This window comes from Muntiacus reevesi, chromosome 4 (genome assembly GCF_963930625.1).
Source record: "Muntiacus reevesi chromosome 4, mMunRee1.1, whole genome shotgun sequence".
Lineage (NCBI taxonomy): Eukaryota > Metazoa > Chordata > Mammalia > Artiodactyla > Cervidae > Muntiacus > Muntiacus reevesi.
Window position 1 is genome coordinate 20,098,756 of NC_089252.1, and position 24,423 is coordinate 20,123,178.

General features: G+C 47.0%; 1 protein-coding gene and 1 pseudogene across 1 annotated transcript in view; both read right to left on the bottom strand.

The window, feature by feature from the left end:
* The window catches only part of MOCOS (molybdenum cofactor sulfurase), a 54,780-nt gene extending 36,266 nt beyond the window's left edge, over positions 1-18,514 (bottom strand). Inside the window, exons 1-6 of the mRNA XM_065935123.1 lie at positions 18,290-18,514; positions 11,715-11,804; positions 10,446-10,512; positions 8,638-9,294; positions 4,382-4,458; positions 1,653-1,852 (exon numbers count right to left, since the gene is read on the bottom strand). Coding sequence (XP_065791195.1) covers positions 1,653-1,852; positions 4,382-4,458; positions 8,638-9,294; positions 10,446-10,512; positions 11,715-11,804; positions 18,290-18,431 — 1,233 coding nt within the window. The 5' untranslated portion in view covers positions 18,432-18,514. The remainder of the gene's footprint in view (positions 1-1,652; positions 1,853-4,381; positions 4,459-8,637; positions 9,295-10,445; positions 10,513-11,714; positions 11,805-18,289) is intronic.
* Positions 18,515-20,546: 2,032 nt separating this feature from the next.
* LOC136167623 (protein FAM136A pseudogene) lies at positions 20,547-22,795 on the bottom strand (annotated as a pseudogene).
* Positions 22,796-24,423: the final 1,628 nt, after the last annotated feature.

Genomic DNA, 24,423 nt, shown 5'->3' on the forward strand with positions numbered 1-24,423 from the left:
CAGGAGACATCAGCAGGTCTACACACGATGAGAAATGACAAAGAACCTGACCTCTTACCTTAATGATTAACTTGGATTTTTTTCCCCTTTTTCCCATTAAAAATTGTCATGGCTGAGCAGAATTTTTGGAGTTAGTCTTCAAACATGAGTCCACCATCTCCCTAGATTTCAGCTTTTCTGATTCAATAGCTTTCCATTCTACTGACACTTGCCCCTGCTTCACTGACTTTTAAGTGGTGAGCAGGCCAACCTGAGTTCCGTATTATGCTTGCCACAGAACATTTCAGAGTCATCGGCCTGCCCTCCTCCACACCCCTCAAAAATACACTTATTTTAGATTCAAGAAGGAAACTTATTGTACCAATTACCCAGAATAACGTATTTGAGAAGGTAAACCTTTGGCCCCAATGTGTTTCACACCACCCCTCAAAAGCATTTAAAATTGCCTGCTTCTGAATGACGCTCGGCTGCTTCTGCTGCTACATATGTAAGGGGTGGGGGGGTGCCAACATCTTCACAATCAACTCACCCGAGAGACAACTAATGATTGTAGAGTGTTGGTCCCTGGACACCAGTAAGAACCAACATTTCTTCCAGAAAACAGTTCTCAAGTTTGTCCTCAGAAAGTTTATGGATCTTCCAAAACATTTTTTTTTTCATTGAAAAAAGAAAGTTCATGAGAAGCAGGGACAGGAATGAATTCCTTGAGAAAGGAATTCTGTCTGAGAAAGTCTGGATTTAACATAAGTGTATGGAAAGAGAGTGGCTTTCAAGGGATGAGAAGCAGCATCTACCAAACTGATGTGATGACCAAATCGCTCCTCACAGCAGTTCTAGAAACCCGGGCTCTGGGAAGGGCCTTGGGCTCCCCAGGCTCAATCTGTCACAGCCCATCTGGTGACCACCTACTGCCATGTCTGAGTGTTCAGTGTGACTCTAGGTTTTTTAATGTACTGGGCAGTGACCAGCTTATTCAGTATCACAGGGATCCAAGCAGTCCCCAACCTGTAAACCACTACCTACAATGTTTTCTTGAGAAAATGCATACAAAGGGTGTATCTGCAGAAACTATTTTATAACCAGCCTACCAAATACTTTGAACTTATTATAATGAACTACAGCAGAAATAAGGGCTTTTGTGCTACTAAGGACATCATTTCTACTTGTCATAAAAAAGGAGTGATGAGTTCCAAGAAACATGTAAACAAACGGTGGTAAGAGGCCCAGGATTTTGTGTGCCACTGCAATACGGTCTGATGCAACGGTGGGGCTACCAAGCTGTTGGTATGTGAAATGACCTCAGACAGGTTGCTCTGTCTATACTGTGTTAGGATGTCTTCCCTTGCTGGCAAGCTGTCAGCTGTCCCCTCCCACTGCCATCAGAGACTCAGCCTCTCTTCCTAATTGAAATTGACTACCAGTGGCTGAATAAAGTAGGCTAAAGAACTAAATAGCCCTTGCTTGTTAGAATTGCATGTCAATGGAAGTACAGAGACTCTAAGGAGGGACCAGTGGCCTCTCCAATAGTACACAGGATTTGTCATGACTATTGCAAGGGCCCAGAGGCCTTGTCTTCAAATTTCAGGGCTACAGAATTGCAGACAAGAGCGATTGTGATATGCACAGGTTGGCAGGATGAAAAGAAAACCCACCTGGGAGTAACCAATGATGTTCCCGTTTTCATCGAGTACGTTGAAGCTGATGACCGGACCTTGCACCTCTGGGCTGCTGAACTCAGAGTCAGTGTAAATCTGCACGACCGGGGCTCCGTTGGGGTACCGCAGGGAGGACAAGGCCGCGTAGGTGTACTGAGCCAGGGTAAACGTGTGCTGCCGGACGTTCTCCATCCCACCTCAGAGCAGTAAGTGGAAGTGAAAGGGAATCATGAACTTTATGTAAAATTCACCGTCTCGGTTCTAAGAAGATGAGATCATTATAACTGGCCAACTTGGACCTCATGTTAATGATTTTACACACAGTAAGTCCTCTACATACAAATGAGTTCCATTCCGGGAGTGCATTTGTAAGTCCAATTTGTTTATAAGTCCGACAAAGTTAGCCTACGATCGGCTATATAGTACTGTACCTACATAGGTTTTTAATACTTTTCACACAAGTAATACATAAAAAACAAACACAAAAAGAAAACATTTTTAATCTTACAGTACAGCACTTTGAAAAGTACAGTAGTGCCAGCTACATCACTGCCGCTTTTAACCTTGTTTCCAGACATCCTGGTCTTGAAGTAAAGATACCGTACCATCACACTCTACACCGTACTGTACAGTACACAAAGGCACACCCACTTGTAGAGGATGCAGGCACATGAAAATATACACCAGACACGTGAACTAACTTAGGTGACTAGATACAAGAACGCATGTTCGAATCTTTGAAAGTTTGCAATTTGAAGGTTCATAGGTAGGGAATTTACTGTACTTGTAAACAGAATATGGTATTCCCCACACAATAAATGTTTAGGTCACTGGTACTGAATGACAATTTACCACTACCGCTTCTATGGAATTTTTCCATAGAAATTACTATCATCTTCCTTTTCAAAATTAAAAAAAAAATGTTACTTAAGCATTCAGCTAATTTAGACCCTTTTGTAACAGACTGCAGAAATGTATAATTTTGTCTTTAACTGTATTTCTTTTTTGCTGTTTTTTTGTGAGTGTTTAAATCATACAAATTGTGAGTGTTTAACTCTATACAAAGCAGCGAAGAATACTTGTTATACCATAGGTGAACTCTGAAAACATTATGCTAAGTAAAATAAGCCAGACACAAAAGGACAAACATTGTATTATCCCTTTTACATATGGTGCCTAAAATAGGCAAATTCATAGAAACAGAAAGAATAGAGGTACGATGGGTTGGGGAGGGAAAGTTGAGGAGGTACTGTTTTTTAAGTTTGGGATGATTAGAAAGTCCTGGACATGGATAGTGGTAATGATTGCTCTACAGTGTGAATACACTTAATGCCACTGAACTGTACACGTTTTAAAATAGCTAAACTGGCGCCATTTATATTACATAGAGTTCACCACAATTTTTTCTAAAAGAAAGAGCAATTAAGTAAGGGAAAATCAGGGTCTGCCTTATTGTGGAGCTGACACTGTTAATCTGCTTTCAGCGGTACCCCGGCCCTGTCAGACTCTGTCCCTTGTGGTTTGGACACCTCGTTAGCATCTTTCCTTGGAAAAGTGCCTGTTTCTCAATGTCTGTCTTCACGGTCTCCACTTTGTCTGGGTGATGCCCACTCATCAGCCTGCATTACTGTCGGGACGGCCCTTCCGCAAGTCCTGTATGTTTGCAGTGCTGGGATTAGGCTGGGGACCTAAGGGTTACATTATTTTGATGAGAGACAGAGAGAGAAAGGGTTGCCTAACTGCTATGCCGAGTCCCTGGTTCACCATAACTCCATCCCCATCTGGACAGGACAAGCAGTGCTGCCCTGTCCTAGAAGCTCAGCCTCTGAAAGGAGCGACCGGAGCATAGCAGGAGGGGGGAGGCCCGGCTCACTAGGCAGAGCTTCTTCCATCCACACAAGATCGGATGTGGCATCCATCTGTGTGTCGGACTATGGGGACTGTCCCCCACCTGCTCACACACCCCAAGCTCTTGTCAGCAAAGAAAGCATGTGTCATTGCAAAAGCCAGCGGCAGAGACCACATCTGGGGACTTGGGTAAGGCATTAGGATTGCGTGGGTTTAAACCCTAGCCTTCCCAGGTTCCCTGGCACCGGGGAAGGCATCTAACCTCTGAGTATAAGCTCCTTTGTGGGCAAAGTGGGCTCATCACAAAGCTCCCCCGTGGGAAGACCCAGTGAATTAAGAGCTTTGTAAGTTCTCAGGATCTGTAAGCATTCCCAGTGCAGGGACCAAGGATGGCTCCTCTGCTTCTATGAGGTTGCTAATCTCAGGATTTGGAAAGTTTCTATTCTTATAACATTCTTTTAACCCACCAAAAAAAAAAAAAGAAAGAAAGAAAGAGAGAGAAAGGTCCAGTCTCTCGCTCTTGCCGCAAAATCATTTCTGGAAGTTGTTCAGAATCAGCTCCGCCTGCATCAGTGGTGGAGCTGCGGGTGCTCATCACTCGCTGACTCTCTCCTTATCTGGATCCCATCCGTGCCAGGGCTCCCTTCAAGGACACGGGCAACAGGAGCAAACGCCACACGGATAGAGATGTGCATTGAAGGGACTTCTCTGTGGTCCAGTGGCTAAGACTTCACACTCCCAGTGCAGGGGGCCTGGGTTCCATTCCTGGTCTGGGAATTAGATCCTGCATGCCTCAACTAAGCGTTAACATGCTAAAGATCCCACGTGCTGCAACTAAGACCCGGTAGAGCCAAAAAAACAAAAAGATGTCCACTGACCTGTGAGGCGCTCTAGGGCATCAAATCCATGCTTTAGTGCTATCACGTCAAGGAAGGAGATGGTGCCATCTTCAAACCTGCAACCGTGGGGAGAGGGACAAGGTCAAGCTGTGACCAAAGCCTCCATGTGCATCTCATGTTATGTGACATCAGGGCTTTGCGCCTCCGGTCTATGGAGACTTTGCCTCTGCTGCGTTATACACCTTCTCCCCTCCCGCCTTGAGACGGATGGATGTCACAGCAAGACACGCAGGTTACCTCTGGCCCTGACCTGTTCTGCAGTTTATGTCAGCTGGGCTAGCAGTGATGATGAGGGGCCCTGAAATACAGTCATGACCTCGGAAGACTTTAGACTTGACTTCAGCCTCAAGTGCTGTGGCTCCTACAATGCTGCCCTGGACCCCAAGACAGCACCCCTGACAGGGCATCGATTCAGTAAGATCCATTGTGTAGCCACCAGGTTCTTAACAAGAGTCCATCATTCCAAAGTCTACAGGACCACAGTTATCAGAAGGCTCTCAATAAACTTCCTGTTATCAAGCTGTTCATTATATTTACATTTTTTAATGGTTCATTTAGACAAAATCCTCATCAAATCTTTACTGTCCATGGACCACATGCCAGGCAGTGTTCTGGTTGCTAAAGATAGAGCGGTGAACATGACAAGTAGGCTTCCTGCCTTCACAGGGCTCCATCCTTCTAAGGGCACTGAAATAAGGGAAGCCAAATAAGCGCAAGCCAGGGGCAACAAGTGCGCTGAAGGGCCGGCGGCTGCTTTAGATGAGACGGTCAGGGGACGTCCTTTCCGAGGAAGATCACTCAAGCAGAGGCGGAGTCAAAGTAAGGAAGCAAGGGAAACTGCTCATTTTTGAAACCATGAAGTTCACAGTTTCAGAAGGAAACAGCATTCCAAGGAGGGGGTGCAGCAGAGGCCCTGAGCAGATGAAGTCAGAACAGCAAGATCAGTGGGTCTGGGAGCGCTCGGAGGGCAAGTCAGAGAACTTCACCTGGGTCAGAGGAGTGGCTGGAGGGCTCTGAACAGAGGAGTGACTGGATGGGGCCTGCCTCTTGATAAGATGCCTCTGGCTGCTGCATTATCAAGGGGAGAGCTGGGGACAGTAAGGAGTTTCCAGCAAGCATCCCATGGATTGGGGCCTGCCAGGCTCCTCTGTTCATGGAATTCTCCAGGCAAGAATAGTGGAGTGGGTTGCCGTTTCCTTCAGGAGATCTTCCCAATCCAGGGATTGAACCCAGGTCTCCCGCATTGCAGGCAGATTCTTTACCATCAGAGCCATGAGGAAAGCCCAAGAACACTGGAGTGGGTAGCTTATCCCTTCTCCAAGGGATTTCTCAACCCAGGGATTGAACCAGGGTCTCCTGCATCGCAGGCAGATTCTTTACCAGCTGAGTTACTAGTGAAAAACAGCAGCCTTATGCAGGTTGAAGCTTTCAATGGAAATAACCGTGTTTTGTATTTTAATACTCTAGGAATAAGAGTTGCTCAAAATATCATTACCACAATGGCAATTAATGGCAATTAATAAAGATACAGAATTAACAATGAATCAATTGATAATTAATTGACCATTTGAGTCTGTAATAAATTAAACATGACGACTGGATGGCATCACCAACTTGATGGACATGAGTTTGAGTAAACTCCGGGAGTTGGTGATGGACAGGGAGGCCTGGCGTGCTGCAATGCATGGGGTCGCAAAGAGTCGGACATGACTGAGCGACTGAACTGAACTGAACTGAGGCAATACTGACTTCAGCTATTAATTGATCAATGGTAAATAAGTATTTATTGATCAAAAATTAACAGACTCAGCAGAAAAGGGAGGTTTTATGTTTCCATCAAAAGTTGTTTTCATCGGGTTATGAAATAGAAAAAGTTAAGAATATGGGACTTCCCTGGTGGTCCAATGGCTAAGACTCCACATTCCCAACGCAGGGAATCCGAGTTCTAGCCCTGGTCAGGAAGCTAAAATTCCACATGCCGCAACTAAGAGTTCACATGCCACAACTAAGACCTGGTGCAGCCAAGCAAACAAATACATAAATATTTTTTAAAAGAGCACAGTCCAGGTACATGCTCAAGAAACATTTGGATTGGGTATTAAATCTCGTGTGCTCTAATCTAGGCTCAGAAGGAAAAAATAATTTTTTTTTTTTTTTGGCCACATGGCTTGCAGGATCTTAGTCCCTTGACCAGGGATTGGACCCGGGCCACCAGAGTGAAAATGCCAAGTCCTAACCAGAGGACCGCCAGGGAAACTCCCCAAATGAGACTTCTAATGGTAAATAAATACATTCAGTTATCTGGGAATCTTGGTGCAGCACCTGCGAGAAGGCAATTCACCCAGACTGTAAGAGGCAGCCCACCCACACCCACGCCCCGCCTGTAATGAGCAGCCCTGTCCCCACCTCACCATCAGGTGCCCCTATTGGCTTAATAAAATTTCAGCTGTTATTTTGTTCCGCCTTTAATTTATATGATGTGCCTGTCATTCTTTTCTCACTTGGTTACATTACACGCTATATTATCACACTTGGATTCAAGAGGTTTTACATTAGCATTCCTGTTTTTAGAACTGCCCATCTATGGAGAAGTTCTAAATAAGAGAGATATCAGATAGCTTCATAATGTATTGTTGCCAACTCAATCTTGGTGCTTCACCTATGTTAGTGCTAAAGAATTGTTTCCTCTAAGAGATGCACTTTACAGGACAAACATGAGGGCAGAGGTCAAATCACAGGCCCCGATTCCCACGGCTGGTGGCAGAGGAGCCGCCCCCCAGCAGCCCAGCTCCGGGACCTACACTCTGGGCTACGACCCTACTGTTGAGGCCATGCCCCTTCCTGCAGGACCCTCCAGTTTGACCTGGATCTGTGGGGGATCTGAACCCCCTTCCCATTCGGGCTCTGTGGCCTTCTCAGGCCCCAGCACAGTGACCAGGTCCTGGCCCCACCTCATGGTACCCAGCCACCACCCGCTGTTGGCTCCCGCAGAACCCTGGATCGGCTGCCATTTCCATCCTCTTATATCTTAAATCTTCATGCCCCAGGCATTGCCATTTGGGAGATTCCCACACAACCTGCCCCTGCACCCTGAGAAAAACACATAGATCCCAAACCCAGGCGAGGAGCTGCAAGCCCTCAAACTTCCCTGGTAACCGCTCCCTGGGGTGGGGGTGCTCATAGAGACTGCTGTTAGCAGCACTCCTGAATCTGGTGGCCTCTCATTTAACTGACTCCTCCTGCTGACCAGAGAGCAAGCTGAGCTGCTTCTAGCTGCTGAAATACAGCCATGCTGTCAACACGTGCGGACACTCGTGCCAAATGGTACCAAATTCTTAAATCACTGCTTCAGCACCTTGTTTTACGTCCCTGGATATGTTCCAGTATCTCCAAGTTTACAGTCTATGGGAATTGAATAGAATTTGTATCCTACTGCTATGCAAAAATCATATGCCTGCGTGCTCAGTCGCATCAGTCGTGTCCAGTTCTTTGCGACCCTATGGACTGTAGCCTGCCAGGCACCTCTGTCCAAGGGATTCTCCAGGCGAGAATACTGGAGTGGGTTGCTCTGCTTGTTGAATTGGTTCATAGTGCTTTTCGGGTCTTCTATATCCTTCTACTTCTCTGTATATTCATTCTATTAATTTTTGAGAGTTTGATATTGAAACTCCAACTAAAAAAATCTTAATTTATCTACCTAAAAAAATAATTGCAATAGATAGTGGAACTACATGTAACTTTGTTCTGTGTTATCCAAGTCTCTTATTATTGTGTTATCGTGTCTGTCCGTGGCATTTCCCAGGCAAGCATTCTGGAGTGGGTTGCCATTTCCATTTCCTGACCCAGGAACTGAACCCACATCCCCTGCATTGCAGGCAGCTTCTTTGCCACTGAATCACCGGGGAAGCCCCGAGTTATCATACTTTCATAATTGAAAAAAAAAAATTATAATAAAAAAAAGTCACTGCTTCAGTAGCTTCCCCTCATATCGGTGCTCTGGGCAAATGCCTGGTGCCAACCCTCCTTACCCCTGGAAGGCCTTCATGTCGTCCGCTCGCAGCCCTTACCCGGAGGCCCTTGCTCTCCCACAGCTGTGGAGAGGCCCACACATGGGCTTCACAGGCCTGGTGTGGACGAACCAGCCAACACCCGCCTCCTCTGCACAGTCCTACAGGGGGCACGCGCCAGGCCCCAGCCATGCCGACGCTCAGCATCCACTCCCATCACCAGGTTACCTCTCAGCCACCGACTCTCTCGGGACATAGAAGTCATCTCCCGCGAGGTACGCAGCGGCCGTGCCTCCTCCAAAGTAGGTTTTCCTCAGCAGCGGAGCCAAGCGGTTACTCACCAGCAGAGCGCCCAGGCCGGTGGGGAAGCCAAAGATCTTATAGAAGGAGAGGGGGACAAAGTCGGCCTGGTGAACCGACAGGTCCAGAGGTGAGGTGCCCACGAAGGCGGCCGCGTCCAGCAGCACGAACCACTTCCCAGGCCGGCTCGCAGGCCGCCTCCGCCCGGACTTGACCTCGCTTATCCAGGACAGGGGGTATCTGGTTCCGGAAAAGTTACTCTGAGCCGGGTAGCAGAAGAGATGCGGAGGCTGGCCGGCGGGGTCCCCAGTGGGGTCCCCGGCTGCAGCCGCGTCCTGTCTGTCCGCTGACCACATGTCCTCTGGCCTGACTGGGATGGAAGTGACGTTCATGGCCGCGGTGATCTTCCTCATGCCCACCACGGACGTGTGGCTGTCGGTGAGGTAACAGAAGCAGCTGCCGCTGCCCTCCGGGCCTGGGGACACCCACGGGAAAGCCTCTGCCACCAGTTTAAGAGCAGCCGTGCTCCCGGAGGTGAAAATCACCGTGTAGTCCTCTGGGGAGGTGTGGAAGTGCGCCAGGATCCTGGAAGAAGCACAGCATCAGGTAACTCCATGGTCTCCATCCAGTGTTAGATATTCAGAGGTAGCTGTATTTCTACTTAATAAGACGTCGATCTACCGTGTGTGTGTGTGTGTGTGTGTGTGTGTGTGTGAGTGCGTGCTCAATCACTCAGCCGTCCCTGACTCTTTGAGACTTCCATGGACTGTAGCCCACCAGGCTCCTCTGTCTATGGAAGCTTCCAGGCAAGAATACTGGAGTGAATTGCCATTTCCTTCCCCAGTGGATCTTCCCAACCCAGGGATCAAACCCACATCTTCTGCGTCTCCTGCACTATAGGCAGATTCTTTACCACTGGACCACCAGGGAAGCCCCCTCTCTATCTTAATAGCTAGAAAAAAAAAAAAAAAAACCGGATAGTCTTTGCCACAAAGGTGAAGTGAGGTCAGGGGCAGAGGAAGCTGAGGGAAGAGATGCAAAAAGGTGCAAACTGGCAAAATTACCCAGCCTCCCAAATCCCCGCCCCTAAGTGGATAAGACAAAATCCATAACTACCTTAAACTCAGCTGAAAACACCACTCCTTGGTTTACTGTCTGGCTCTGTCATAACAAGTTCTAAGTCATCAACTTGTTTCAACGTTGCTTTTAACACAGGCAACCCTATAGCAAATGTGTCACTTTCAAGTAGGAAATAATTTGCAATTGTGTTGAGTCAAGTATCTTTAGGTACCACCTAAATTATTTGCAAAGCTTGTTATGTGCAAATATTAGTAAAAGGGAGGGGAGAAATGGAAAAAAACAAGGTGTCTAAATCTGAAATACGTAAAGGAAAAAACCAGAGAAAGCACTTTTCTTCTCCCCGAAAATAAGACTTAGGAACTAGGGTCACTCCTTGTCACTCTGACCCCCAGGAATGATGGCACCAGCCCAGAGCCACACACAACAGCTTGGACACCTCAGAGGCGCCTGCCTGTACTTGTGATGGGCCCTGCTCTGCACCTACTCACGCACACCTTCCTGACCTCTGACATGGTGGTTAGCAGTGTGATGTGTGGCCATTTAGCTGAACATGGTCTTCCCAAAACCAACTCAGCAGCTCTGTAGGATGTGGGCAGCTGGTAGGAAGTCCATCCACCCACAGGCACCCACGCAGGCGGGCACCCCGATCTGCTCACCTGAAGCGCACGTGTTCCACTGTGTCGTGGGTGAGCTTGCTGCTGATGTTCTGGCTGTGAGGGTTACCTGGCAGGTTACAAAGACAAAGTCTCGGGGTCACTAGTCAGGGTCTCTCCTGGTGTGTTCCTCCAATACCATCCCCTTCAGTTTCTCAAAGTTAAGCCAAAAAAATACTGTATGACCCAGCCTTCCCTGAGTTCCAAAGAGTATATTTAATCAGAGAAGTGAAAAAGTGCAGAGAGATAGGAAAACAGTCAAGCAGGACAAAATAATAATAGTTGAGCCATTAAACCAAGTTCCTCCTCACGGGCTATAGCATAGATTCTGGGTCATGTCCTTTGAGCTGTTCTGTAGATTCCACACCCCCACCTGGTGGAAGAAGTGAACTGAATACCGTGCCTACGCAGCTCTGTTCTCTCCACAGCTCTCCTCCCCTCCCTGTTTGGGGGCTGGTTCCTAAAACCACTGCAGGGTCCTTGCGCATGCTGCTGCTCCTGCCTGAAATGCCCTCTCCTCCTCTTTTCCAAGTGAATTCCTGCTCCTCCTCCAGCATCCGTCCCCTCCTGCAGAAGCCTTCCCTGATAGCCACACTGCCGACTCACCGTCACTCTGCACAGACCACCTCCCCCCACTGCCCGGCACTAGGGCCTTTGGGTCACAGCCCTTCACACCATTAATAATTTACTTTATTTCTGTGTTACACTACTTTACTTTTTCTTTTCTTATATTTATTTGGAATCACTTGATTGAGGTCTTGTCTCTCCTAGACCGCAGTCCATGAAGGCAGGGAATGTATTTACTTTTTCCCATTACAGTGCTATGTATGCTCCCAGCCCCAAGGCGACTTGATAAACATTGATGGAGTGAATGAATGCATGTTTCCCGTTGTCCCATCCTTTGCACAGCGCTGGCCCCACAGGGCCACCCGTACCCCAGGCCTCCTTCCTGATACCGAACCCTTCTTCTGGAGGTTACCCGTGTATCCCTAAACCAGTCCCTCCCACCCAGCAGCACACATGCTCTGGGACTGCCCCTAGGTGCTTGCCTGACCCCCTCTCATGAGGGGCTTGCCCAGCGCTGTGTATTCAGCGCTGTTTCCACCTGTCCATCTGATATTTTATTAGGAATAAGAATATCAGTTGAATGTATCGGGTTGGCCTGAAAGTTCATTCGGAGTGAAACAGAAAAACTCGAATGAACTTTTTAGCCAGTCCAATAGCTGGCTGAAGTTCAATGCAAGCAATCAGTTATACTGTGTTTTTCTTTACCATAAACATTTTCCATGAGATCTTTCATGAAGCTTGTAATCTGGCTCTGGGGGAACAATGTGGCTCCTGCATGGTCAAGATAGACAGTTCCTGAAAGAAAATACAAAATAAAGCTCCAATTATTTTCAGAGGTATTTCACTCACTTTATCTAGATCTGCTTTGTGTGAGCCTAGCCAATATCTGTTTGATGTGTTTAGACATAACAACAGGACACTGATTCTCCCAGCCTCTCGACATGTCCTTCTTCTTTTTTAATATTCTTTTCATATTCTTTTCCATTAGGGTTTATCACAAGATACTGAATACAGTTCCCTGTGTTATACAGTGGGATCTTGCTGTTTCAGTTCAGTTCAGTCGCTCAGTCGTGTCCAACTCTTTGTGACCCCATGGGCTGCAACACACCAAGCTTCCTTGTCCATCACCAACTCCCGGAGCTTGCTTGAACTCATGTCCGTTGAGTCAGTGATGCCATCCAGCCATCTCATCTTCTGTCGTCCCCTTCTCCTCCTGCCTTCAATCTTTCCCAGCATCAGGGTCTTTTCCAGTGAGTCAGTTCTTCACATTAGGTGGCCAAAGTATTGGAGTTTCAGCTTCAGCATCAGTCCTTCCAATGAATATTCAGGACTGATTTCCTTTAGGATGGACTGGTTTGATCTCTTGCTGTTTATCCATCCTATATATAATAGTTTGCGCATGAGTGCTAAGTTGCTTCAGTCTTGTCCGACTCTGTGCAACCCTAAGGACTGTAGTCTACCAGGCTCTTCTGTCCCCGGGAGTCTCCAGGCAAGAGTACTGGAGTGGGTTGCAGTGCCCTCCTCTAGGGGATCTTCCTGACCCAGGGATCAAACCCGAGTCTCTTACATCTCCTGCATTGGCAGGCAGGTTCTTTACTGCTAGCACCACCTGGGAAGCCAGTTTACATCTGCTAATCTCAAACTGCCAGTCCTTCTCCACTCCCCAACCCTCCCTTGTCGATGTGCGCTTCTTAATCCAAGTAAAGTCATGAGCAATGGAAGAACTGCACTTCAGCACTTAACGACCCTTAGGGCCTAGAGCCTTCCTGACGAACCAAGTCTCTTCTGAACCTGGAGGAGCAGCCCGCACAGGGGAGGAGGAGGTGCCTAGCAGACGTCCCTGATTCAGGATGGCAAAGCTATTTCACACTGTGACTCACATCCCATTCTGGAGTTTCCGTGCAGCCTCCGTGGCTGTCAAGCCCTGATTCTACTTTCCCACAGTGACTTCCACAGTCCTTAACCTTAGAACAGCTCTGAAGCCTTCGGAGATGCCTGGGAATAGAGGCGACCTTTCCAGTCTCTCCCCTAAATAGAGATAGGCAAATTGAGATGACAGCGAGATACAGAGCCTTACCAATCAGACTGCCCCAGATCAAACGGTTGGATAACTCACTGTGTGGGCGAGGTATGGGCAACAGGCCCATTGGGGCATGGCTGTAGGAGGGAAAACTGGTACCACTTCTTTATGAACAGCAACTTAGCAGTATCACTTATGCTTTCAAAATGCAAACTCCTTCACCTAGCAATTCATCTTCCTGAAATCTATCTTACAAACTGTGAAATGGCCTGTCAATGACGACATTCAGTGCAGCACTGTCTATGTATTTAAAAGAAAGAATTTGAATACTTCCATCTGGTAATTTGTAAGTACTGCCATGCAACAAACACCAAGACATGTTTTCAAGAACACACATGTGAATGGATTCATTCATTCTTTCACGTACTTAACAAATATTTTTGCTTTGTGCAGAATACATTTTCCATTTATTTTATAATGGCTTTACTGTGATTAATTCACGTATCATAAAATTTGTCCTTTTAAAGTTTACAATTTAGTATATTCATATAGTTGTGCAACCATGGCCACTATCTAATTTTAGAACATTTCATTCATCTCAAAAAGAGACCCCACAGCCATACTTCAGTCCCTAAATCCAGCCCTAGCCTTGGCAATCACCAATCTATTTTCTGCCTCTATAGGCTCAAAGGGTAAAAGAATCCACCTGCAATGTGGGAGACCTGGGTTCAATCCCTGGGCTAGGAGGAGGGCATGGCAACCCACTCCAGTATTCTTCACTAGCGTATCCCCTTAGAATGTAATCCCCTGGCGGGTTATAGTCATGGGGTCACAAAGAGTCAGACATGACTGAATGGTTAAGCACACAGCACAGCACAGATTTACCTGTTCTGGACTTTCCATATAAATGGAATCGTAAAACATGTGTGCTTTTGTGTCTGGCTTCTTTGTTTTAGCATAACAGTTTCAAGGGGCATCCATACTGTAGCATGTATCAGAACTTCATTCCTTTTTTATGACTGAATAGTATTCCATTTTATGGCATGCCACATATTTTGTTTAACTACTCATCTACTGATGAGTATTTGGTTATATTTTTGCCCATTATAAATAATGCTGATATGAATATGTGTGTACAAACTTCTGTGTGGACATATGTTTTCTCCCTGGTTAGCTGTTCTTTCACTTTCTTGATGGTATCCATTGAAAAAAAATGTTTTTAATTTTGATGAAGTACAATTTGTCTATTTTTATTGTTTGTGATTTTGGTGTCATAAGAAACCATTGCCTAATCCAAGGTACTAATGATTTATACTTATGCTTTTTTCTAAGAGTTTTCTACTTTTAGCTCTTATATTTAGGTCTTTGATCCATTTTGAGTTAATTTTTAAATAGTGTTGAAGAGGGGTCCAACTTCAGTCTTTGGTCTGTGGATACACCTTTTAAGATATTGTTTTTTCTCCTATTGAATAGTCTTGGCATCCTGATGAAAATAAATTGAGCATAAATGTATGGGTTTACTTCTCAACTCACAATTCTACTTCATTGGTCTATGTTTCTATCTTTATGCCAATACCACACTGTTTCAATTATTATAACTTTATATAAATCTTACTTACCTTTCCTTTTATGGAAGTGTAAACCCTTCAACTTTGTTCTTTTTCAAGATTGCCTTGGGTATTCTGAATCATTTGCATTTCTATCTGAATTTTAGGATCAACTTGTCCAAAAAAATACCTGGGATTCTGATAGAAATTGCATTGAGTCTTAGGTCAATTTCAGGAGTAGTGACAATCTTAACAGCATTAAGTCTTCCAGTCCATGAATGTAAGATGTCTTTTGATTTATTTAGGTCTTCTTTTATTTCTTATTTCTTTTATGTTTTGTAGTTTTGTATTTCTTTTGACAAGTCTTGTATTTCTTTTGGTAAATTTATTCCTGAGTATTTTATTCTTTTTGAGGCTTTGGGAATTGTTTTCTTCATTTCACTAGCATAGTGTTCATTGATACTGTATAGAAATTGAACTGATGTTTGTATACTGATCTATACTACAACTCTGCTGAACTTGTTTTTTAGTTCTGTTTTGTATGTGGATTTTTTTTTAGGATTTTCTGTATACAAGATTATACTCTCATCAAGTAGAGATGTTTTACTTCTTCCTTTCCAATCTGGATGACTTTTATTTCATTTTCTTGCCTAATTTTCCTGGCTAGAACTTCTAGGTCTATATTGAATAGAAGTTGTAAGAACAGATTTCCTTGCCTTGTTCCTAATCTTAGGGGTTAAATTTTCATTCTTTCACCTTTAAGTATGAGGTTAGCCATGGGTTTTTTGGTAGATGGTCTTTATCTGGTTGATTAAGTTTCCTTTTATTCCTAGTTTATTGAGTGTTTTCATATTCAAGAAATATTTTGGAGGCACTTACTGTTTCAGGCACTGTTCTAAGTGCTGGGAACATAACAACAGACAAAATAGAAGCTGTATGCTAGTGACAAAGACCATAAATAAATGTGAACTATGTCAGGTGGTAAGAAACGTTATGGCTCAAGCATGTGAAAAAAAAAACAAACATGTGTACATACATATAAATATAGACAAACACTGGAAAGGCATACAAAACATAAATGGCAGCAATTGACTGTGGGGTGGCCCAGTAGCTGCAGCTGGAGTGAGAGGGGGGCTCCCCGGCCATTCTTCAACCTCTTTTGGCACCTTTTGAATTTGGTACCATGTTAAATGTATATTACCTAGCCCAAAACATTAGTTTTCAAATAATGTTCTCATTTACTGAAGATTCAGAAATAGAAAGATACCACACCAAAAGAAAGGCTGTTGTCCACCCATCATTAGGGAGAGCTACAGTGCACTGCTGTTATTATTCAAAGAAACAGGCAAAAGACCCCTGAACTAGTTGGCATTAGGTCTTCAAGAAAGCAAATCCCAGCATCTGCTCTGGCTCCTGTAACTTCAGTTCTTGGTTCCAGGTAAGGTGAGTGGCCATCAGTCAGCACCCAGAGGCTTTAAGAACCACTTGAACCACATCTGTGGAATCAACAAGCTCGTATCAAGAAAACAAGGATGTTCCCATTCAATGGGTTGGGAAATTTTTTAGCACTTAAAGGTTAAGCATTTAATTATCCAGAGCAAGCCAGTTAACCAGACAAATTCTCAAACCTGCAGGAAAACTTTGAGGGGGTGTGGATAGGGGTCAGGGGAAAGAAGAAGAGGGGGAATCTTAAGTTATTTTGGTTTGCTTCTTTTCCCCTGCCCTCTTGCTGGTTCATTTGTTTCCATGTGAAAAAGGGAGGGGGGGGGGTATTTTCCAAGACTCCCAGTGATGGGAAGGGTGAGTTTAGTCCATAAATGTCTACCACAATCATAATGTAGAGGAAATGCTGGGAAATTGTACCAAATAGATGATAGACAGATAGACAGATAATCACAAAACAGTACCACAAATAGAGTAGATGTTAAAGGGGCACTTCAGGTTAGCCTGGGATCCTATCACAGCTAAATTTTACACTGAGGAAAAGCATGCTGTTCACTGAGAGACAAGAATGAAACAAAGAGACACCTACTTCCTACTTTCCCAGGCAATGTTGAGAGGAGGGGTCAGCTAATGATAGGTGTAAGAGATCACAGCTTGGAGGGTATCAGGGGATTAAGGAGGAGGGATTCTGAAATAATTACAGACTGAACAATAACAGCCTCTGGGATTTGCTTGAAAAGAATGGGACACCTTTCTCACTTCCTCTGCACCTGTGGGGTGTTTATTCTATAGCTGTCTCTATATCTGTGGGTGGAAAGTTTCCATAACCAAAAAAATTCAGAGGAGAGGGAGATGGGGAAGGTAAAGGGGAACTGTCTCCAGCAGGTGAATGCGGGACTGGGAAGATCAGGAAGAGAAAAGAGACGGCCAGAGGGCCCCTGTCTCCTCCTGGAGCCTCTCCAGGTAAGTACAGACCAGACCACAGCCCTTAAAGCTCCCAAAGGAGGGGAGAAAAAAAATCACTTTCTGAAACATGAGAAAATGACGCAAAGAGCTGATTAATGAAACATACATCATGATGCTATTCTGTCACAAGCTGGAAAGTGACACTGTTCACCAAGACAGAATAAAGCGAAAGAAAGTGAAAATGTTAGATGTCCAGTCCTGTCCTGCTCTTTGCAATTCCATGGACTGTAGCCCACCAGACTCCTCTGTCCATGGAATTCTCCAGGCAAGAATACCAGAGCAGGTAGCCATTCCCTTCTCCAGGAAAACTTCCCCACCCAGGGATCAAACTCCCGTTTCCTGCATTGCACACATTCTTTACCGTCTGAGCCATCAGGGAAGCCCAGAATAAGTGCACCTCAAATTCCGGTGTCCGGCGCCACGACCTGCTCCTTACCCCTCATACCTCCCAGTTCAACCAGCACACCGTTCTAAGGCTTGGCGAAGCCCCTCATACAAGGGCCCCGGCAAAAGGATGAGTCCAGACCCAATGCGTGTGGTCCCCTCCCGCCCTGCAGCAATGGGCTGGGAGGACCGCGGGCCACATGGAGCTTGACTGTTCAATTTAAACTGCCTGTTCCGCCTTGCGGAACTCCAAGGCACGATGTGATCCCGGTCCTCACATCCAATATACAAGCTCGTCCTGTACTTAAAAGTCCAAATTGCACAGTTTGCTAATTCTTCAGGTCCCCCACCGAGCTGCACTTCCGAGGCATTGTTTTACCTACACGAGAAAAAAAAAATGAGACTTCGAAAAGAAAAGTTGCTGCGAGGCAACCCAGAGTCTGGAGCGCAGCCCATCGGTCCCCACCTCGCGCGCCCGCAGAGTCGCGGTCCACACCCCGCGCGCTGGCTGCGCGAGCGCCGCTCCCGCCCCCGGGCGAGCAGACGAACAGTCACTGCTGCCGGACATTCCTGCATTTTGCAACCCTGTCTCCAGTTGGACTTTTAGAGCCGGGAGTCTCTCGGGCAAGCAAAGGCCAAAAGAATCCTCAGTCTTGTTCCCGGAGGGCAGAGACAGGTAGCAAAGGATCACGTCGGTCTAAGAAGCAGCAAACCTTGGGGTTGCAGGTAGGATCTCAGCGAGCTGCGTCCACGAAGAGGGCGCGTGGACACATCCCTCCAGTTCTTTCGATTCAAAATGCGACGCCACTGAGGTAACGCCGCTCCCGCCCGGAACAAAAGTTCCCCCCAACCCCGCACGTTGGTTCTAGAAACCTCTTGTCCCCTACCAGCCCCGCACAGGTTCCCCCCGCCGGTCTCACCTGCCAGGCGGCCAAACTCGCGCGCCCGGAGCTCGCGCAGGCTGCCCGGGCCGTACCCGTAGACGAGAGGCTGCAGGCTCGAGTCCAGGAACCGCGCAAAGGCCAGCAGCTCGGCCCCCGGGTGCGCGGCCCCGCCGGCCATGACCCAGGCCTGCCCGCCGCGCCGTCCAGGCTGGTAGCGGCCGGGAAGCGCCCGGGCCAGACCGCACGGACTCCGCCCCGCCGCGCCCCGGCCGCGCCTCCTGGCCCGCCAGTGGCACCGCGTCCCCGCCGAGGGGCGGCGCCTCTCCGGGCCTGCCGGGCAGGCCCCGGGTGAGCTGACTCACGGAGTTTCACTCCTTTCTGCCCTTTTCCCACCAGGGGACCGGGGGAGGCAGTGCCCGTGGTTGTCCGCTTTGCATTGCAGTCCACGGAGATGCCCCCAGACCCTGGGACGCAAAGTTCTCCAGTATCTACGGTCCCACGGACAGGCGGATGGAAGATGCAATGAACTGCTTTTGCTGCTGGGAATCCTGGAACCTGGAGATCCTCCCGGCCCGACTTTCCCTGGCCTGAGCCCAGCGCAGCGCCCGGGACCCTCACTCTCCCCGGAGGAACTCCAGGGTGCGGGGCGGGGCGTTTGGCAGGGCGTTGTCCAGGGTTGCGGCTCCCCAGTGGGGCGTGCGCTCGGCGTCTCTGAGAATGCGGCTGAGCAAAAGGTGAAAGAGGAGAAACACTGAGGATCCAAGAGTTTGGTTAATGAAGTCTAGGCAGGTGCGCACGTTCGGAACCGGGTAGTTCGAGTGCAACCCAAGCAAAAGCTCCTCCTCCGCTCCATCTGGGGCCCTGTATCCGAGGGGATCACTGCCTCGAGTGTGGAAGGGCCGGGTCACACCCACGTGCGCGAATTGCCCGGCCAGGAGAGAGTGAGGAAGCGGCGGGGTGGGCAGGTGCGGACCGCTTCCCAGGATGGAATGAAAAGTCCTGGAGGCCCAGGAAAGGGAAGGCGCCGCGGGTGTAAAACCAAGCGGGGCCTGGGCTGAACCCACTGTGGGAAGCCAGAAAGTCTGGAGGGAGCTAAGGTGAGGACTCAGATTCTGGTCCTTGGCGACCCACGGTGGGGCCCCAGGAATGGACTACCGTCTCTGTAGTAGGAAAAATGGGGCATGAGAGGATGATCATGGTCATATCTATCCTCAGGGCAGGTTATGCAGATAAGAATTCAAGAGCAAGCCACAGGAAAATGAAAGGTTTAGTTAGAGGCACAATCCATAGACAAAAGTGCGGACTGTCTCAGAAGGTGGGAGAGGTGCCTGGAAGTGTGGGGTGCTAAGTTTTAAGTGGGCTGGGTCATTTCCTAGGCTAATGAGTGGGAGGAATATACTGTCTTGGAGAAGGGGCAGGGATTTTCAGCAACTGGGGTAGCATCCACTTGACTTTTTATGGAACTGCTGCTGGCACTGGTGCCTGTGCCCTTTAGCAGAGGCTAATGTATTAGAGTGAGTATATGAGGCTCAAGGTCTGCTGGAGGTCAAATCATCTGCCATCTTAGGCCTAGGAGGTTCTAACCAGTTTTTGTTACATCCTGTTCCTCTCAACAGTTTCATCATTCTTTTAATGGTTGTGCTCTGCCCCCTTCCTTCCTGTCCTAGCCCTCAAGCAAGCTGTGGTGGGAAGGGAGCCCAGGAGACAAGTTCATCGCCTGTGCCACCGCCAGGCCTGCGGTCGCCTTGGGATGCCTGACAATGAGTGGAGCAGACGCCCTGGACCAAGCCTCTGTGTGTATAAAAAGCACCCCCGAGGTTCCTGCTGCCCAGTGGCCCCCTGTGAGAGCCAGCCCTCCTGACTGAGCCCCCAGTACCAGATCTGAGACAGACCCTGGTGGGGAGGGGAGTGGAAGTGGTGGTGGTTGTGGCCAGGCTGGAGGCATTGGGTACAGAGGCTGTAGCACTAGAGCCGGTGCCCAGACTCGCCCTTGCCTGGGTGGACTCTGCCCAAACACTGCTCTGGCTCGTCTCACTCACAGCAGAATCCCTAGGATCTTACTCTGGAAGGAATGAATGCATCGATGGATGGGTGCCCCAGTTTGCTGTTTAGCATCATCACCCAACCCACCTCCCTGTGCCATACCTTCTAGCCATGCTTGGAGCAGGAACCTTGGGCATCTTGGCCTCCATTTCCCTACCTCTAGGTTGGGGGAATGTGGGGGGTGGTGCTCCTCTCACCCCTCTTTTTAATGCCCTTCTCCTTGAAGACAAGTTTTTCAGGAATTAACCTGCAAGAATTATCTGGAAATCTATTAAAATACAGATTCTAATTAAGTTTGGAAGGAGTGGGACGGGTTCTAGGTTTCTAACGAGCCTGGGTGATGCTGACATTAGCGTCCTTGAACTGCACCCTGAGGAGTGACAGCCTAGGTCATTTCCCGGGGAATGGACGGAGTACTTCTCAAGATGTTATGTGGCCGCATAACAAGTCAGAAATCCACAAGGGTGCTACTTTAGGACAAAGTTGCTAGGAAACAATCTGAATGGGCCAAGTCAGAACTCCTTAAAAATTTTTTTTTTTAAATTGTGTTAAATATACATAACATGAAATTTACCTTCTTAGGAATTTTTTTTTTCTTCAGAAGCCAGAGCTCCTTTTTTCTTTATTTTTAGTCACAAGGCATATGGGATCTTAATTCCCTGACCAGGGATCTAACCGACCCCGGCATTCGAAGCTTGGAGCCTTAACCTCTGGACTGCCAGGGAAGTCCGTTCTTAGCCATTTTTTTTTTTTTTAATATTAAGTCTTATTTATTTTGAAAACCAAACCACTAGGAAAATATATCACAGTCTTGAAACAGCAAACAGACAATATTATCATTTCAAGTACTAAGTTGGTAAAAAATACAAGGTCCTTATCAAAATGATAAGGGGCCAGAACTGGGGCAAGAACAACACATGTAGCAAAGGCCCTGGCAAAAGTGGTATTTGGTAATGGAGGGCAGTCCCTTTATCGCTCTAAAGGAGCCACAGTTCATCCCCGAGTTGCTTACTTTTCCTTCCTTGACTTTTTTGTTGCCAGGGGATTGTCTCAACAAAGCTCTGTTATTTCAGGGGGCAAAGTAAGCAACACTGGGTTTAGGCTTTCATTCTGTTTCATGAAAAACAGATTTCTCCAAAGCCCGTACTTCACAACCCTCTTATTTAAGTAGCTAATAGTTCCTCTTTCACTGTTTGTTCCTGAATATGAGCATATAATACTGTCAAAATCCCGTTTCCCTTCAAGGCCAAGTGTCACTGTAAGATTGTCTTGTCGTTTGGCTGACTCTGCTGCAGATGGCCTCAGGGCCCACCATGGCTGCCAGTGAGAGGGAACACTTGCTTCCCTTACCAGTGTGATATCGCTTCTTACATTTTTGCAGGGTCTCCAGGCTGAATGACGTAATGTGTGAGAATTTCAAGAAACAAACATCCACATCTTGATGGAGAAATGAGTACCTGCAAGGGACCCTTTCAAAGTTTTTATCCAAGCTGCCTCTCCCAACTTTACATCTTAACGTCACGCCCTTGTCTATAAAAGAAAAACAAGGAAAACAACCCCCCTAAAGCCCCCTGCCCCTTTCGACATTAGTGACTGCATGGATTTTATTAGTTTGTGGAAAATGTTGTAGTGATCCTTCTGGTAAACAGCAGGTGGGCAACAAACAGAAACATCTCTTTTCATACTCCACTAGACCATAAGCAGGTTACATGAACCTGCTGGCCTCTTGGTATCTGTGTAGTAAGAGAATCTGGTACCTTGGAGGGCCCCGGTTTGGGACAAGGGAGACTCCCTATTGGCAGGAGAAGTACTTGCCACATGAAATTCAGGCTCACAACAAACCTCCTGTGCTATCTGTGACCCAAATTTTAGCACCGTTTTTTTTCCATTTCACTTTCTAGGATTGAAACAAAGGAACCAGCGTCCAGAGGAAAGAAACACAGGCCTTAGACTTGCTGCCATCCTTAATTTCCTCATTCCTTAACTCTCCTTAAAAGACCCAAATCCCCATTCCTCCTTTTAAATCGATTCCTGCCCTCAGTCCTGATGGCCACTAGCAGACAGCTATTTCCCCATGGATGAGAGCGACTCCTTCATCTTCCTGGTCATGGTTGGGATGAGGTTCATGTGGTCATCCACACACTTGGTCATGCAGGTCTCCAGCTGCCGCTTCACGTGAGGCTCCTTACTCCCTGCATCTGTCGAATCTTTGGCCTTGTCATTGCAATATATAGTGCACCGGGCCAGGCGGTCCTGGAACTTCTCCAACTCGCTGGTCACCAGGGCCTGGGCTTGAGCCAGAGGTGCATGGCAGCGCTCAATGCACTGGTGCACTTGCTGCATGGACGCCTGGCTTTCCTCACAACAGGCGGCGCTGCACCGGAACATAAGGCCCTGCATCTTCCGGATATTCTCCCTCTCCAGACTCTTCACCATGGAGTCCACCGCCTTCTGCACCCGGAGTTGCTGCTGCAGCTCTGCCATGGCGACCCGCGCGGTTCCCGGCTGCGCCGGCCCGTTCTTAGCCATTTTTAAGTGCACAGTTCAGTAGTATCAAGTTCATCCACCTGCTGTGCAAACAATCTCCAGAATTCCTTTCATCTTGCAAAACAAGTTCCGTACCCATTAAATAAGAACTCCACTTCCCCCTCCCCCAGCCTCTGGCAACCACCATTCTACTTTCTGTACATAAAAATTTGGCTACTCTGAGTACCTCATATGAGTGGAATCAAACAGTATTTGTCTTTTTGTGACTAGCTTATTTCACTTAGCATAATGTCCATGTGGTAAAATGTGTTTAGAATTTCCTTTTTAAAGGATCTTCCCTGGTGGCTCAGAGTCTGCTTATAATGCAGGTAGAACCCGGTTCAATCCCTGGGCCCAGAAGATCCCCTGGAGAATGAAAATGCAACCCACTCCAGGACTCTTGCCTGGAAAATTCCATGGACAGAGGAGCCTGGCAGGCTACAGTCCATGGGGTCACAAAGAGTCAGACATGACTGAGTGACTTCACTTTTTTTTAAGGCTGAATAATATATAGGTTTCCCTGGTGGCTCAAAGGGTAAAGCGTCTGCCTGCAATGCGGGAGACCCGGGTTCAATCCTTGAGTCGGGAAGATCCCCTGGAGAAGGAAATGGCAACCCACTCCAGTACTCTTGCCTGGAAAATCCCATGGACAGAGGTGCCTGGTAGGCTATAGTCCATGGGGTTGCAAAGAGTCGGACACGACTGAGTGACTTCACTTACTTACTTTACTTCCTATATATATATGTGTGTGTGTGTGTATGTATGTGTATATATATATGTGTGTATATAGGTATATATGTATATAAATATGTGTGTATACATATATATAGGTTTAGGTTCCACTATAGTAGGTATATACCTGCCATATGTATATATATATGTATAAATGTGTATGTATGTGTGTATACATATATAGGTATATATGTATGTGTGTATACATATATAGGTATATATGTATATGTGTGTGTGTGTATTTTTATATATATACCTATATATACCTATATATATATATATATATATAGGTTTCAGTTCAGTTCAGTCGCTCAGTTGTGTCCAACTCTGTGACCCCATGAACTGCGGCACGCCAGGCCTCCCTGTCCATCACCAACTCCTGGAGTTTACTCAAACCCATGTCCATTGAGTCGGTGATGCCATCTAACCATCTCATTCTCTATCATCCCCTTCTCCTCTTGCCCCCAACCCCTCCCAGCATCAGGGTCTTTTCCAATGAGTCAGCTCTTCGCATCAGGTGGCCAAAGTACTGGAGTTTCAACTTCAGCATCAGTCCTTCCAATGAACAACCAGTACTTATCTCCTTTAGGATGGACTGGTTAGATCTCTTTGCAGTCCAAGGGACTCTCAAGTGTCTTCTCCAACACCATAGTTCAAAAGCATCAATTTTTCGGCGCTCAGCTTTCTTCACAGTCCAACTCTCACATCCATACATGACCACTGGAAAAACCATAGCTTTGACTAGACGGACCTTTGTTGGCAAAGTAATGTCTCTGCTTTTTAATATGCTATCTAGGTTGGTCATCACTTTCCTTCCAAGGAGTGTCTTTTAATTTCATGGCTGCAGTCACCATCCGCAGTAATTTTGG